The sequence below is a fragment of the Cervus canadensis genome, chromosome 11 (assembly GCF_019320065.1).
Source record: "Cervus canadensis isolate Bull #8, Minnesota chromosome 11, ASM1932006v1, whole genome shotgun sequence".
NCBI lineage: Eukaryota > Metazoa > Chordata > Mammalia > Artiodactyla > Cervidae > Cervus > Cervus canadensis.
Genome location: NC_057396.1, coordinates 58458337 through 58474202, shown reverse-complemented (window position 1 = coordinate 58474202; position 15866 = coordinate 58458337). Strand labels below are relative to the sequence as shown.

At 33.2% G+C, this 15866-nt stretch overlaps 1 protein-coding gene across 1 annotated transcript in view; it reads left to right on the top strand.

The window, feature by feature from the left end:
* CSTF3 (cleavage stimulation factor subunit 3) overlaps window positions 1–15866 on the top strand; it is a 64019-nt gene that overhangs the window by 9083 nt on the left and 39070 nt on the right. The window contains exons 2-3 of the mRNA XM_043480761.1: window positions 5779–5880; window positions 6003–6098. Coding sequence (XP_043336696.1) covers window positions 5779–5880; window positions 6003–6098 — 198 coding nt within the window. The remainder of the gene's footprint in view (window positions 1–5778; window positions 5881–6002; window positions 6099–15866) is intronic.

Here is a 15866-nt window from a genome sequence, read left to right as displayed (position 1 = left end):
AAATATAGTAACCAGACCACAAAACAAAAATGTTACACTCTTGGTTACCCAACTGGTTCACATCTGTGACAATGAATGACTTATTGTGAGAAATGTGGCCTTTTAACTACTAGAGGATACTGGGCCATTTCAGTTATCTTTTATTGTTAATTAATTCAGTTGATAGAGAATTATATATATAGATTCTTTTACAAACATTTGACTACATCCTTGTCCAGAGGAAAACATTCACCATTGTAAGAGATTCTGCAAAGAGCTGATTGATAGTTCTGCCAGATTTAACTGGACTTAGGGCAGATTCATGTAATTTAATTGTATTTTTTATTATAGAATGGGATTATTGGTTACTTAACAAGGAGTGGAGATTAATGCCTAACATAGTAGATGCTCAATAAATGTTTTGTTTTGTTTTACATCTGATCCATCATCCTTTCCTTGGGCTTCTTAGTCCATGGTAACTCCTTCCTCCAGGTGTCTATTGATAGAATTTTTGGAACTTGAATGGGCAAAATAAAACTATTTTCACTAATATCTAACTGAAATCAAGCCTTCTATTATGAATGTAGGCAAGAAACCATGCTAGTACTGTTAGCAACAGCTATGTATGTGACTGGGACAGAAGTATTCACAGTACTATTAGCACTCATCAGTAGACTCACTAGATTTTATTTCATGTGATAAGTATTTGTTACTATGTAAAACTTTAAGATATTTAGATAATTTCATTTCAGTATAATTGAATCCTGCATAGTTTATTTTGTATATTTGAGAACATCATCCTGAGAAAGTTCCCATGGATGTCACTAGATTGCAAGAAGGTACAGTGGTACCAAAAAAAAAGTTTGGAACTGCTTGTTGTTCAGTCGCTAAATCCTGTTTGACTCTTGTGACCCCATGGACTGTAGCCCACCAGTCTCTCTGTCCAAGGGATTTACCAGGCAAGAATACTGGAGTGGGTTGCCTGTCTCCTGCATTGGCAGGTGGATTCTTTACCACTGAGCCAGAGCCCTGATTTTCAACTCAGGCTGCCCACTGGAACTGGTGCTGTGTGCCACTTGGTGCTGCCGCGTCTGGCTCTCCGGAACTCTGTGGGCTGTACCTCTCCAGGCTCCATCTGTCCATGGGATTCTCCAGGCAAGAATACTGGAGTGGGCTGCTGTTCCCTTCTCCAGGGAATCTTCCCAACCCAGGGATCAAACCTGTGTCCCTTATGTTTCCTGAATTGGACCTGAAGAGTTTTTAAAAAATAGTGACGGTCCAGGCTCATTCCTAGAGATTTTATTTCAAATGATCTAGAGTGAGACTTGAGTATCTTTTTAAATGCTCTTTACCCAAGATGATTCTGATGTGCTGCCAGGGTTGAGAATCACTAAATGAACGGATTATTTTATTTCATAAGGAGACATTTATCCTTGCTGCAGTTATGCTGGTCAGATACTAGATGCCATCTTCTGAGTTTCTCTGTTCTGCAGATTATGGTATGTGGTGTTGTTCAGTCACTAAGTTGTGTCCAACTTTTTGCAACCCCATGAACCGCAGCACTCCAGACTTTCTGTCTTTCACTATCTCCCAGAGTTTGCTCACATTCAACCATCTCATTTGCTGCCCTCTTCTCTGTTTGCCTTCAGTCTTTCCCAGCTCTTCGCATCAGGTGGCCAAACTATTGGAGTTTCAGCTTCAGCATCAGTCCTTCCAATGAACACCCAGGACTGATCTCCTTCAGGATGGACTGGTTGGATCTCCTTGCAGTCCAAGGGACTCTCAAGAGTCTTCTCTAGCACCACAGTTCAAAAGCATCAGTTCCTTGGCACTCAGCCTTTATGGTCCAACTCTCATATCTGTACATGACTACTGGAAAAACCATAGCTTTAACTATGTGGACCTTTGTTGACAAAGGGATGACTCTGCTTTTTAATATGCTGTCTAGTTTGTCATAGCTTTTCTTCCAAGGAACAGGTGTCTTTTAATTTCATGGCTGCAGTCACTGTCAGCAGTGATTTTGGAGGCCCAAAATATATAATCTGCCACCGCTTCCACTTTTCCCCTTGTATTTGCCATGAAGTGATGGGACTGGATGCCATGATCTTAGTTTTTTGAATGTTGAGTTTTAAACCAGCTTTTTCATTCTCTGCTTTCACCCTCATCAAGCGGCTCTAGTTCCTCTTCATATTCTGCCGTTAGGGTGGTATCATCTGCATATGTGAGGTTGTTGATATTTCTTTGGCAGTCTTGATTCCAGCTTGTGATTCATCAGCCACGCATTTCACATGATGTACTCTGCGTATAAGTATAGTATACATTATCTAATTTGGTAGGTTAATTTTGAAGACATGAATTTGAATGATTTGGCCTCCCCTCAGACTGTTTTGAAATACTAATTGTTATTAGTAGCATTGATTAGCTTAGCTGGTTTTTAGGTCATAATGTAAAGTTCTGTATCATATTTACTTTTTATTTTATCATTAACATTTTATGATTCATATCTTACAAATCCTCACTTATTTTAAAATATTTTTAAAATTTGTTTTGTCAAGAAGTAAACTGAAAGTCTTTGTTGTATCCCAGGTGCCCCTTAAACAATGCACATACTAGGCACTGAGGAAATATTTTTCAGGTGAACAGTAAAATTTCAAACAGCAAAAAAGTATGTATATGGTGTGTAAAGTACATTTGTATGTGGTGTGTGTGTGTCTCCCCAGGCACCCCTACTTTTTTCTAAACTGACTGTTATGTCCCATGTTGCTGTTTATAGACCTGCCTTGTTTGTTCTTTTTGGTGGTTACAAATTCCATAATTTATTTAACCAGGTTTTTTTTACGTGATTATTTAAATTATTCCTAGTCTTGTACAGCAACAGACAGCCACATAGCTGAGTATTCTTCTGTACACATCTTTGTACACATATCGAGTAGGATAAGTGGCCAGAACTGGAATGCAGGGTCAGATATTCGTGTTACATTTTGGTCAGTATTACTGCTTTCTCTTGCCAACAGTTTGAGAATGTCTGTTTCTACATATTTTGACCAGTTCATTCAGTCAGTTGAGTTCCTTAGTTGGGTCCGACTCTTTGTGACCCCATGGACTGCAGCGCGCCAGGCTTCCCTGTCCGTTACCAACTCCTGGAGCTTGCTCAGACTCATGTCCATCAAGTCGGTGATGCCATCCAACCACCTTATTCTGTCGTCCCTTTCTGCTCTGCCTTTAGTCTTTCCCAGCATCAGGGTCTTTTCTAATGAGTCAGTTCCTTGCATCAGGTGGCCAAAGTATTGGAGTTTCAGCTTCAGCATCAGTCCTTCCAATTAATATTCAGGACTGATTTCCTTTAGGATGGGCTGATTTAGTTCGAGATTAGTATCTTTGCCAGTGCAGTGTTAATTATAAAACACCTTTGATCTCTTATTTTATGGCTTATATTTGTATTGTTTTCAAGTGTTTAAAGTTCATTGTTCTTTTTCTATGAGTGTTTGAATACTTTGCCCATTTTCTTCTTGAGTTTCTGATGTTTTAGTGACTGGATGTTATATTAATAAATTTAATACTTTGCCATATGTGTTGGGGATATTTTTTCAAGTTCATCTTTTCACTTTCATTGTGATACTTTCCCCATGCACAAATATAAACTTTACGAATTAAGTTTACTCTTTTCAAAGGCTTTTAAAGAGCATTCCCACACAAAGGTACATTTCAGTACATTTTCTGATGGTTCTTTCTTGTGTTTTTGTTTTTAATGTTTTTGATTTATCTGAAATTAATTTGATAGAATGGTTAAAATTGGGATTCAGCTTTTATTGACTTTGCAGTTGTTCTAAGATAGTTATTCTAGCACCATGCATTGAATAACCCAACATTCTGCTTTCAAATATCACCTTTATTTGCTAATTTTCCATGTATCTTCTTTCTGAACCATCCTGATCCCGTGATTGTTTTATCACCATTGCAGAACTAACTTATTCTGTATCATGTTTAGTATGAGTGGGCCAGTGGTTTTCCTTTATTAAACATTTCCAGTTTTAGTTTCTTGAGCAAGCTACTGAAAGCTCTTAGGTATTAGTAGGACATCATAATTTTGATAGAAAATCACATTAGTCTTTTAAAACACGTTTTTCTTTCTAAATGTGTACTTATCAGTGGTGGAAACTGATTTATTCCAAAGGAAAGTATACTTCTTCCAGGTAGTTTTTCCCACCTAAACACATGACTTAAAATCTTTTTCCCAACTGGTATTTTGACAGAATTGTCTGGTGATATATTAATTGCTACTGAGGAAGGTGAGGGGGGAAGAGATGTTAGAGGCAGTGCTTCCCTCTCTTTCCTCTCTTGAATATTACCAATATTTATTGCTATGTTGGGCTTCCTTGGTGGCTAAGATGGTAAAAGAATCCACCTGCAATGTGGGAGACCTGGGTTCGATCCCTGGGTTGGGAAGATGCCCTGGAGGAGGGCATAGCAACCCACTCCAGTATTCTTGCCTAGAGAATCCCCATGGTCAGAGGTCCTTGGCAGGCTATAGTCCATGGGGTCGCAAAGAGTTGGACACTACTGAGTACAGCACAGCATTGCTATATTACAATTTCAGGAAGTCCTCCCACAAAGGCAGAACAAAACTTCATGCAAATTTATCTGGCTTATTTCGTATCAGTTTCTTTTTGTGGTACAAAATAATATTGTGAAGAACAATTTGAAAAGTAATGGTTGTATTTACGCCACAAGTCCTGGCTACTTTTTTAGGTATTGACTTTAAGATTGTATTTCTATAATAAAAATAAAACCACCTTTTATTAAAGAGTTTAGAAAATACTGAGAAAGGGGGGAAAGTCAGCTGTCCATCTACCACACATCACCCAGACATGACTACTTTTTTTACAGTCTTTTCAGTCTCTTTCATTGTAGATTTCTTTTATAGTTTTTGTATACAGTTTGTAAGTACAGTTTCATGTACAGTTTGCTATATATACAGTTTGTAAATCATGCTTTTAAAACTTTTACATCAAAATAAAGTTTTCATGTCATTTCATGCTTTTTCATTGTGATTCAGGATGAATTCTCTATAGCAATGTTTTTTAGTGTTGTTGGTCCAGGGACCTTGTGGGTTTCTAAGACTTTGATCTGTGAGTTCATACTGTTTCATAATAGATTTAAGACATTATTTGCCTATTTCACTTTTAATTCTCATGAGTGTACAGTGGAATTTTTACATGATTTGATAGTGCAGTAGGTTGAGTTCAAAAGCATATATGAAAATCCAGCTGCATTTTATTTTTTATTTTTTTTCCAGCTGCATTTTAAAGCCTACTATATTTATTATACACAGATTTGCAAATAAAAGTTATTTCTCATTAAATTTTTTTTATGTTAACATGTGAATACTTTTATTATTATTTGTATGCAAATAAATATCTAACCTTGTCTCAGTTTTAATTTCTAACGTGGTAAATACTGAAATAACCTACATAAACGAAAATGCTTTGATGTACGTACTTTTTAGAGTATAAAAGGGGTCTGAGTCTAAAAAGCTGTAGAACTGCTGTTTTATTTCATTAAAAAAGAGATGGGTTTATTTAAATTTAAAATGTTTTAATTTTTAGGTATGTGTCCATTTGAATTTGTTGTTATGCAAGTGATTTAGATTACAGAAAATGAAGACTTCTTTTATAAGAGGACGTTTTCATGCTTCTTATTGTGATACTGCATCTGGGCACTAATATATTGTACTTGAGTTAAATTAGTCCTGATATTTTTAAAACAGTAACTTGAGTTCATTATTTTTCTTCCCCCTAGGCAGCTGAGTATGTCCCAGAGAAGGTGAAGAAAGCCGAAAAGAAATTAGAAGAGAATCCTTATGACCTTGACGCTTGGAGCATTCTCATTCGAGAGGCACAGGTTTAGTGATATAGGATTACATTTCCTTCTCTATGGGTCCAATCACACTACTTGGTTCTGCAGTAAATAATATTTTCATAATCCTAACATTGTAAATGCTGTTTATTGGTTTTCAATTTTAGAATCAACCTATAGACAAAGCACGGAAGACTTATGAACGCCTTGTTGCCCAGTTCCCCAGTTCTGGCAGATTCTGGAAACTGTACATTGAAGCAGAGGTTAATATTTTATTTTATTTTTTCTTATATAGCATTTGATGGGAATTGAAACATACACTGTAGTGATAGAAAACAAATTAGGAACATAGATAGCACAAGTAAGGACAAGGAGGATTTAAAATGTCTTTTGCCTTTATTTTGTAAAATAGGTATGAATTTTTGAAATTTGGGTCTTTACAAGCTGATGATTGTTGCATTTTGGAGTTGCAACAACATTAAAACAGTTTCAATGGTATTGGAGTGCTTTAGCCTTTTATTTACTTGTCATGTGTCAATTTATTGCCTCCTGTGTCATTTATTTAGAACTCATTTTTCTTTTTATTCCTATTTACAAATGAATCTGGTATTATAAGGAAATACAGAAATGTTAACTTAGTTTCGTAGGGTGTTTTGAGTGTCTCTGGTGAAATGAAACCTTTAGGTAAAAAATTATTTTGGATTTTAATTTTGTGAAAATGCATGGTGTGTCAATAAATGTAAGCACTTCAGTAATTTTTAAAGTTTTTCTGTAGGATAAAGTTTACATTATACAATAATAAGTTAATATGAACTCAAACCTATGTAATCATAATTTACCCAGTGAGACTTTGATTGGTTTTTTTGTTTTGTTTTTTTTCTTTATAACTGTCTTGAAATTTGAAGTCAGACATTTTATTTTAAAGAGTAAAGGCCCCATTCTTGTTTATGATTAGAAGGGAAATGTTCACTTTTGAAGATCAGAATTAGCAATCAAGATGATGATAAAATGTTAATGTATTGATAACAGTTGGCACCAAATAATAATTTTTCAGGTGATATATATTAATGAGATGGGGTGAGATAGGAATAGTTGATAATCCACATTAAGCTGAAAATTGATATTCATTTCTTTTTATAACTTATTTATACTTATGAGGTAGTCTTATTTGAATATTTTATAATATAAATTCTCAACAAAATCAAGTACACTGCAGCCTCGTCATAACATTTTCACAATAACTGAAATTTGATCATATGTGGGACTGTTTTGGACCTATCAAAGGGCTTTAGTCAGCAGTACTAAACAGACTTCAACACAACACAGTGTCACCTGTGATGTGTCCCTCAGAATGGACCTAACTAACTGCAGATTTAAATTGAGGCTACAGTGTACTCACTGTATTTGTGTTATAGTTTATATTATGTTGGGAGTGGGGGAATTGACAATAGCAGGAACATTGTGTGTGTGTTGAAGTTTTTCTGTGTGGTTGTATATGTGGTGTGTGTGTTTGTGTGTTTGTATGTGAGAGAGAGAGTGTATCTTATGTGGAGTCTGGTTGTGATTTTGGACCAAGACCATATCCTTAAGGTTTTATCACTTATCCTTTTGGACCATTTCCTTCCTTAGTATATCTAATCATCAGAGTATACTGGCATGAAATTCACCAGGTGAGTGAATAAAACTGTCTGAAGTATGCTGAAGCCAGGATCATCTACCTATACTTGGTCTTCATTCCAGTTTGACTTTACATATTAGCTTATATGCAGATATTCTGCAAACTCATCAGAAATTAACATAATTGGTACATGATAATTTTTGTATAATGAAATAGTGTATTGTGAGTTTTAGAAATTTCTTTCAGTTTCTCAGATATTCCGTTATTCATTAATTTTATTATAGTATGATTTAAACTGAAATTAGCTGTTAGATATTCATTCTGTAAGCATAAAACACAGTGAGTCTATTTCTTCCACTTCCTAACTAAAAATAAAAACTGAACTCTAAGACAGACTAGATGTTATTCCAAAGGGCTGAAGTTGTCTAAATAACTGGCTCATTTCACGTACTATTTCAGAGCTGGTAGCAGTTGCCTGACATTTATTTAGTTGGTAATGTTTGCAGTTTCACATACCTGCACACACAAATATGAATGTATGTGTAAAACATCTTTTGATATTTAAAAAAATGGTAAAGAATATATATGTGTATTTCATAAGATTTTTATTTCTGGTTTAGGAATTAAGATGTTACATTGAATGCAAATTTTAAAAATGCATATCCTGAGCAATGTTTTTCTCTTTCCTAATTTGTTCTTTTTTATTTTCACATATGTACTTTGCTTAGTCTGTAAGGGGCTAAAGTTTTTTTGGGCCGTATCACTCAATGTAGCCTTAAATATTTTTGGAGAAGACACATAATCTATTTAGGATACATTAAAATCTGAAGTAATAATAAGAATGTCTTCACATTAAAGGTACTACTAACAGTGTTTGCGCAACATCCTGTATGCACTTTCAAGAAAATAAAGTTTTGTTAATACATTTGTTGTAACTCAGTATTTCATGGTGGGAAAATTGTAAAGTTTCTTTTATTTATGTTCAGTTAAACCAGTGTGTGTGAGTCCAAATACATTTAGTTCTTTTCTAATAGAAAATACATACATCTTTTAAAATGAGATAATTTTCTTCCCCAGAGAAACTTCTTATAAATCCTACTTAGTAACAAAATGGCAAGGAGGAGTGGTGTTTTGGGGATTTGGGGAGTCGGAGGGTTGCTTTTGAACTTGGAACATCAATTGGAAATGGGAGCACATTATAAATAATTTTTAGTAAAGAAGTTAATAACACTATCTGGTATTTTTAATATTTGCCAATATATCTTTTCTCGTATCAGTGAGCATTTAGCAATACTTAGATACTTTTGTAAAATTTGAACTTTAAAATGTCATCCTTAATTCATTACCTACTTTTTAATTTTTTTGCTTATTGAAGGTAAAATTCTCTTGTTCTAATGAAAGGACATGTAGGACCACCATCTGTATATTTAATACACCTATATATAATACATACCTAATTTCAAAATTTAGGCCAAATTATTTTAGTGTTGTATATATTATATGGGAGATCATATTTTGCCTCCAGTTCATGGAATTGCTTTCCTCTTGAATTCCAAAATGCTCCTTTATGTGGTCTAGCCATATCATAGAAGCGAACAATATGACTATTCTTAAGTGATATAGTTATAAGTATAAAGTCTAAATTGTTAAGGTATGAAAATAGCAAAGGAAACATCTTAATACATATCTAGTTGACAGATGTCTTAAATCTGTACTGCAGTATATTTTAGAGTTTAAAAAATGAGACTTTTTAAACACTAGAGTGATATCCATTTAGAGCCTAAGTGCTCATAATGAACCCCTGTTTAGAATGGTCACTAAGTATTAGTGAATTGAAAAAATTTATAGTTTTTCTTATTTTTAAGTTGGTTTTCCCTCTTCTGGTTCCTGTAGCTCTTCATGTAGCTAGGTAATCAGTGTGACAGCATGTAAGCTACAATATCTTGGTGTTAGCAGTAATTTGTTTTTATTTGAGCCACATTCATAAGAAATTTTCTTAGGATGATTTTTTAATTGTTAGCTGAAGGAGAAATGAAGAAGGTAATACTGCTGGTAATAGCAACATTGTGTCTTGCTGTCTGTGAAAACTGTAATTGTTTAATAAAAGTATATAGAGAATTGATTGCCTTTTATTAAAAATATTTTAATGTGAATCCTTTTCTTATAATGGGATGTGAAGTACATACTTCAGTTTTTCAAAATAACCTTTCTACTTGGGAAAAATGACCTTTAAAAATACCTTTCTTCTTGGAAAATCGAAGTGAACTCAGGATGGATCATGGGTGACCTAAATTGAAATAAACTTCTCCACTGTCTATACTGTTTTAATTCCTCTAAGTAGCAGTTTAAACTACTGTATTATAATGTTTTGTACATGTTGAGCAATGTGATTTTTAAATGTAGGAAAAAATTATCATATAGATCACAACTTCTTTTCTATACTTCAGCTTGCAATCTTCTTTTTAAAAAAATCTGTACTCTTTTCTTATAGATCTGCTCTTTTCCTGTTTGTAATAAATGTTGGTCCATGTCTGTGTGATTATTCAGATTGTCCTCTAAAATGCAATATGTTTTTTTAATCTATAGTTTCTTACATGCAGGTTTAAATGTAGTGCAGGAGTATAAAAGAAAACAAACTCTTTGCAAACACTGAACTGATGATCAAATACCTGAGAGTGATACGACTAATTACATACTGTTCTTAAAACAAAGGAAGTATTTACATTTACTATTTTAAGTAGCAAGCTTCTATTTTAAGTCTTACTGAAATATCCCATTCATTTTTCTGGCATTATAGTAGCATAGATATTTAGGTGTTGTCACTTCTACTAACATGATCTATACATTTTTTCCCTTGGAGCCTTTTCTTTCCACCCCAGGCATTGCATAATCTCTTTGCAAAAGGACATAGTTAATTTACATAACAAAATTTCTCTTAAAACTAGATAGTTTATTATGTGAAATGTAGCCATTTATTTTCAGGCAAAATTTTGTACTAATCAACCTGATCTTTTTTATATTTTCTTAACTTTGTAAAACATTTATAATCATTGCAATCACATAAAAAATACTGGGGAAAAAGAATCATTTTTCCCCCCTCTTCAAAGACTCAATTTTTTTTTTTTTTTTTTTTTTGCACATAAAGGGTTTATTTTAAATGTTTTAAGGATAGGATAGAGTTACATCATAATTATAAAAATTACAGAATTAACAGCTTTATATTGTTTATACTTCTAAATGCAGAGAACAGGGAACTGTCTACACATTGTATAAAATAAAATTAAAATTAAAAATGAATTCAAGCTTGAAAGATGAGGTCATTTACCTAATTTTAAAATGCGTCAATTTTTAACCAGGCTTTCTTATATTCTATTTTTTTTATAAGAGTTACAGTGTATTCTGAAAACCTGGAAAAGGCATTTCTAATTGTTTAAATTCAAACATTACAAAATTTGTTGTGAAACATAAAGGGTTTCCCTGTGGGTAGTGGTTTAGCCTGAATTTCTTGAGCATTTATGGAATAACAACACTTAATATACAATATTTATTATTTAGGTTTTTTTTTTTTAAATTACTGGGGATTATGATCAGTAAGACGTTAGAGTATTAATTTGGAATACACCCTCCACCCCCATCCCAAAAGATAGTAAAGATATGCCCCAACAGGTGGCAACCGTGAATAAACACAAATGAATCTAAGCCCTTTACAACAATAGGGAGTTAGAAACCCTTGTATTTGGCAGCAGAATTAATCGGTTTTGGTTCTAACTTCTGAGCATAAGGGAACCTGGTGGCAATTAATTGACTTCCTCTTAAAAGACAAGACCGCATAAAGGCTCCAGTGTTTTCTAACAGGTTTGTTGTTTTATATTTTGTTTAATATGTGCTTTCAACTTAAAAATAACTGTTCCTTTTAAATGAATGAGTATGGCTCAAGGCATTTCCAAGAAATGAAGATGTCTGAAATAATGCTAGTGATATCTATGAAAACTACACTTCTGAATGTGGACAAGAATGCATTTATTTGCTTGTAAATAACTTTTTAAATTTTATTTATTACTTAACAATTTTGCTCCTAGCAACTTTGGAGCAGAATACAAGTAGTTGATTAATATAATGGTATAATAAACTGAATTCTGTATAAAGTTTTCCTCCATGTATTCAGAATCTACAGCAAATTCAACAAAATGGTGAATATTTGCTTTGATTACAACCTGTTGAGAAACTAAACGACTTGTCAAAGCTCAGGGAAGCATAACCTGGGGTAAGTTTTACCATTTTATATGCTAGGAAACGTCCAAAGAAAAATTTTTTATTTGGAAATGTTAAATGGTAGTTCTGAAAACCATCTGATGTCAAGGACGGTGTGAAGTATTTTGGGATAACTACTCTGAAATGTAAAAATACCCAAAGATGAAGTCCCAAGGCTATTTTTAATCTCCCTAATACTTTGATTCATATTACAGAACATGTTTGTTAAAACCTTTTTTAAAAAAAAATACAAAGTTTTAGCTATGGCGTATACAGATAACATTAGTGTTATAAGTCTTTGTCTAAAGATTATATGTGAAATGGTCTTTTTTTCCTTTCAATTTTATTGAGATATAATTGACATACAACATTTTATAAGTTTAAGACATAAAAATAAAATGATTTGATACAAATATGTATTGTGAAATGATTACCACAATGTTAACATATATCACCTCATATTAACAAGGGAAATGGTATTATGATGACATTTTCTGTAACTTACTTTTTCATAACTGAATTTAAAGAAAAAGTAATGAATTGCATATTGATGGTTTTCTTGAAAATTCTTTAATTCAACAAATTATAGCTCTATATGTATTACATATTTAAAGTCAAGATGGATATTACATTTCGATCAGATTTAGAGCTGGAAGATGAATTAGCTTAGCCCCTTTTCATACATGAGTAAATTAAATCAAGAGATTGTTACCCATTTGAGCCAAAGTGTGCAAACAACACAATTTTAGAATCACCTGGGAAGGTTTTAAGCCATTCAGGCTTTGCATTTACCACACCTGCATTACTGACTCACTCTCCAAAGAATGGCCATGTGGGATCTGTTATTGTTAGCTGTTTTTGGCAGCCAATTTTGGTAATTGAGGCTTTCTTTATAGGGCAATAATTGAATCTTATTGCCATATGAGTATATTTCATACCTGGCAGAGTACTTCCTATATTTGTCTGAGTATAAAGTCATTGTTCTTTTGACTATATTATGTTGTCAGTATATAATCTGTCAAGAAGTAATCTTAGAGATATCCACTCTTGTAGTATTTTTGACTGTGACTATTATATCTGTGGTCAGATTTAGGGTTGCATTACTGAACTTGTTCAGGTTTTTGTTTTTTTCTTTTTATTTCTGGGAAGCCTGATTTTCTAACTCTATGAACTTTCTTTTTTTAAAAACACAGTATATTCACCAAGTGCCAAACTCAAGAATCAGCTTTTAAGGAAGTCTCAGGTGTTAAGAGATGGCCACTTAAACTGTGGTTTGAAAGGATTACTGCAGCCTTTTTTATTTTTTAACTTTTTGTTTTGTATTGGGGTATAGCCTATTAACAATATTGTGATAGTTTCAGGTAGACAGCAAAGGGACTCCGCCATACATTTACTGTATCCATTCTCCCCCAAACTCTCCTCCCATTCAAGCTGCCATATAACATTGAGCAGGATTTCATGTGCTATACAGTAGATTCTTCTTGATAATCCATTTAAAATATAGCAGTGTGTATGTGTCCATCCCAAATTCCTGAACTATCCCTTCTCCCACTTCTTCTCTTTGACATCCATAAGTTTGTTCACCAAGTCTGTGAATCTGTTTCTGTGTTGTAAGTTCATTTATATCACTTTTTAGATTCCATATATAAGGGATTTTATAGAATATTTCTCCTCTGTTTGACTTCATTCAGTATGACTGTCTAGGTCTATCCATCCATGTTGCTGCAAATGGCATTTTATTCTTTTTAATGGCCAAGTAATATTCCATTGTATATAGGTACCACGTCTATCCATTCCTCTGTCATGGACATTTAGGTTGCTTCCATGTCTTGGCTATTGTAAACAGTGCTTACTGCAGCTTTTTTAAATAACAATTGTCAGTTTTAAATAACTTTTATCAGTTCTGGTTTTCCTGAACCATAGGGGACTGGGTTGCATATGTCATGACAATGCTTTACATTTGCTAATAGCAAAGATACTCTCATATGTAAACAAACTTAGAACTTCAGTCTGCAGTCCACTTTCTACTTTAATTATTCTAGTAATGCCCTTTATAGCAATTTTTTTAATCAAAGTCCAATCCAAGGTTATTATATATAGGAGTCATTCTTCTCCAGTCTCCTTGGATGTTGAACAATTCTCAGTCTTAAATTTTTTATTCCCTTACTAAATTCAGGTTATGTTCACTATAGCTGGAAAGCTGCAAGTGGTTGTGTGGCCTCATCAGAGGCACGTGATGTTCATTTACCTCTTACTGGTGATTTCAGTGTTGGCCTTTTCCTTGACTGTGTATTTACCATTTTTACTTTTATAACTAATAAAATAATGAGATGTTTTGAGACTGTAAAGATCCTATTTCTCAACAACTGCCCACTCCATTTGAACTCTTGAACAATTAACAATTATTGCCTGAATCAGTCATGTTTTTCTAGGGCTTTTCAATGTATGTATTATTGACTATAAGTATGTACTTAATTATGCAAATTTCAGCTTATTTTTATTTGAAAACTTGTAAAGTACTGGCTTCTCCTTGCCCTCAGTTTTTTTCCCTTTTGATCAGTTTACTGATACTTGCAGTTAGAAAAGATGATGACTTACCAAATTTGTGCATATTGTGGTTATAGCAAGTTTTCTAAATGTAGGTCATATACTGTCAGTAATGCTTTTAAATAATTCTATCACAAATCAATCTGTAGGGTTTGGGAAATATCTTTATTGATTTACTTATTTGATCAAATGGCAAATTATTTCAAGTAAGAATTCATATGTGTTTTAGAAGTCATGAGATCTTTGACTTTACAGGTCAAAGTTAGTCAAAAAAAAGTCAAAAAAGATCATCTAGATAAATACTTGTGTTTGAAAATACCATGTTTTTCAAGTATTTGCTTGTTTTAATTATAAAGGTAACACTGTAAAGGAAATAATTTCTCTATTGACAGGTAATAAAGCATGGAAGTGGTATTTTCTCAGAAGTGATGTTTTCTCTGTTGTAAATTTGAGTTTCCCCAAGTTCACGGAAGAGTCATGAGATTTACACTTAAAGAACAGACATTGCAAATTGAAAGAACTTATGTGTCTGTGATTTAGTATTTTATAATTGGGCTAGTTATTTGCCATGAATCTTAAGGGGGGTGTGTCAGAATTCTCTCCATTATTAAAACAGTGATCTGATGATTTTTGCTAGTGTGGAAAAGATATTTAAGTAATTAAAGAAATGCAGGGAATTTGTAAATTTTACTCTATAGAGGATAGTATGGGAGAATACTAATTACACAGTTTAGAACCTGGTGACCTATGATTTGCTGCTTTTAGCTCTTCAACCAAATTAATGTGACCTTAGGGAAGCCGTTAATTTTTCTCTCTCTGTTTTCCCTTTCCAATTTTTTATTATGAAAATTTTAAAACAAGTTGAAAGAATATGATGGTAAATATTTATACACCTTCTGCCTTATCTCAGTGTTGCATTTTGCCATATGTACTTTTCCCTTCTCTACACACACAATATTGTCCTACATAACCACAATTTCATTATCCCACTGAAAAGGAACAGAGTGTTCTAATATAATTTCATACACAGCTCGTCTTTGTTTTTCCAACTATCTCATACTCTTTCTAAAATTCCCCATTTCTGTGATGGCTGAAATTCTGTTTTTTATCTTCTTACAGTGGTCCTTTTTCTGCTGTGTCTTCTACTTAATCTTAACGGATTTCATGTTATTTCTCACTCTTTTCCCTTCCCCTTCCTTGAGTGTGAATTCAGATACTGTGTCCAATAATGTGTAAATTGTAAAAGGAAATGTCCCCATTAGTTCTAGACAAGAGATGCCTTCGTAACTATCCTGATATTAGTGGGATGGGGGATTTTTTATATTTTTATTACTAAGAGTTATTTTATTCCAAATTTAAATATATTTACAATAAGTTAAAATTTTTGTGGATCTTACCCAAAATATGCATAGGATTGTACATGAATTCTTAAAAGTAAGCAAGTGGTTTGTCTTTTCTTTTTAGTATATGTGCTGCTGAAGTGAGCACTAAGCAGATGTTTTTAAATTATATTACATTTTAAGTGTTGATCTACAAAACTACTAAATTGCCTAGAAGAATGATAGTCTGTGGACATTTAAGGAAAAGAAAAGTGTGAGGATATTTTTGGAGGTGA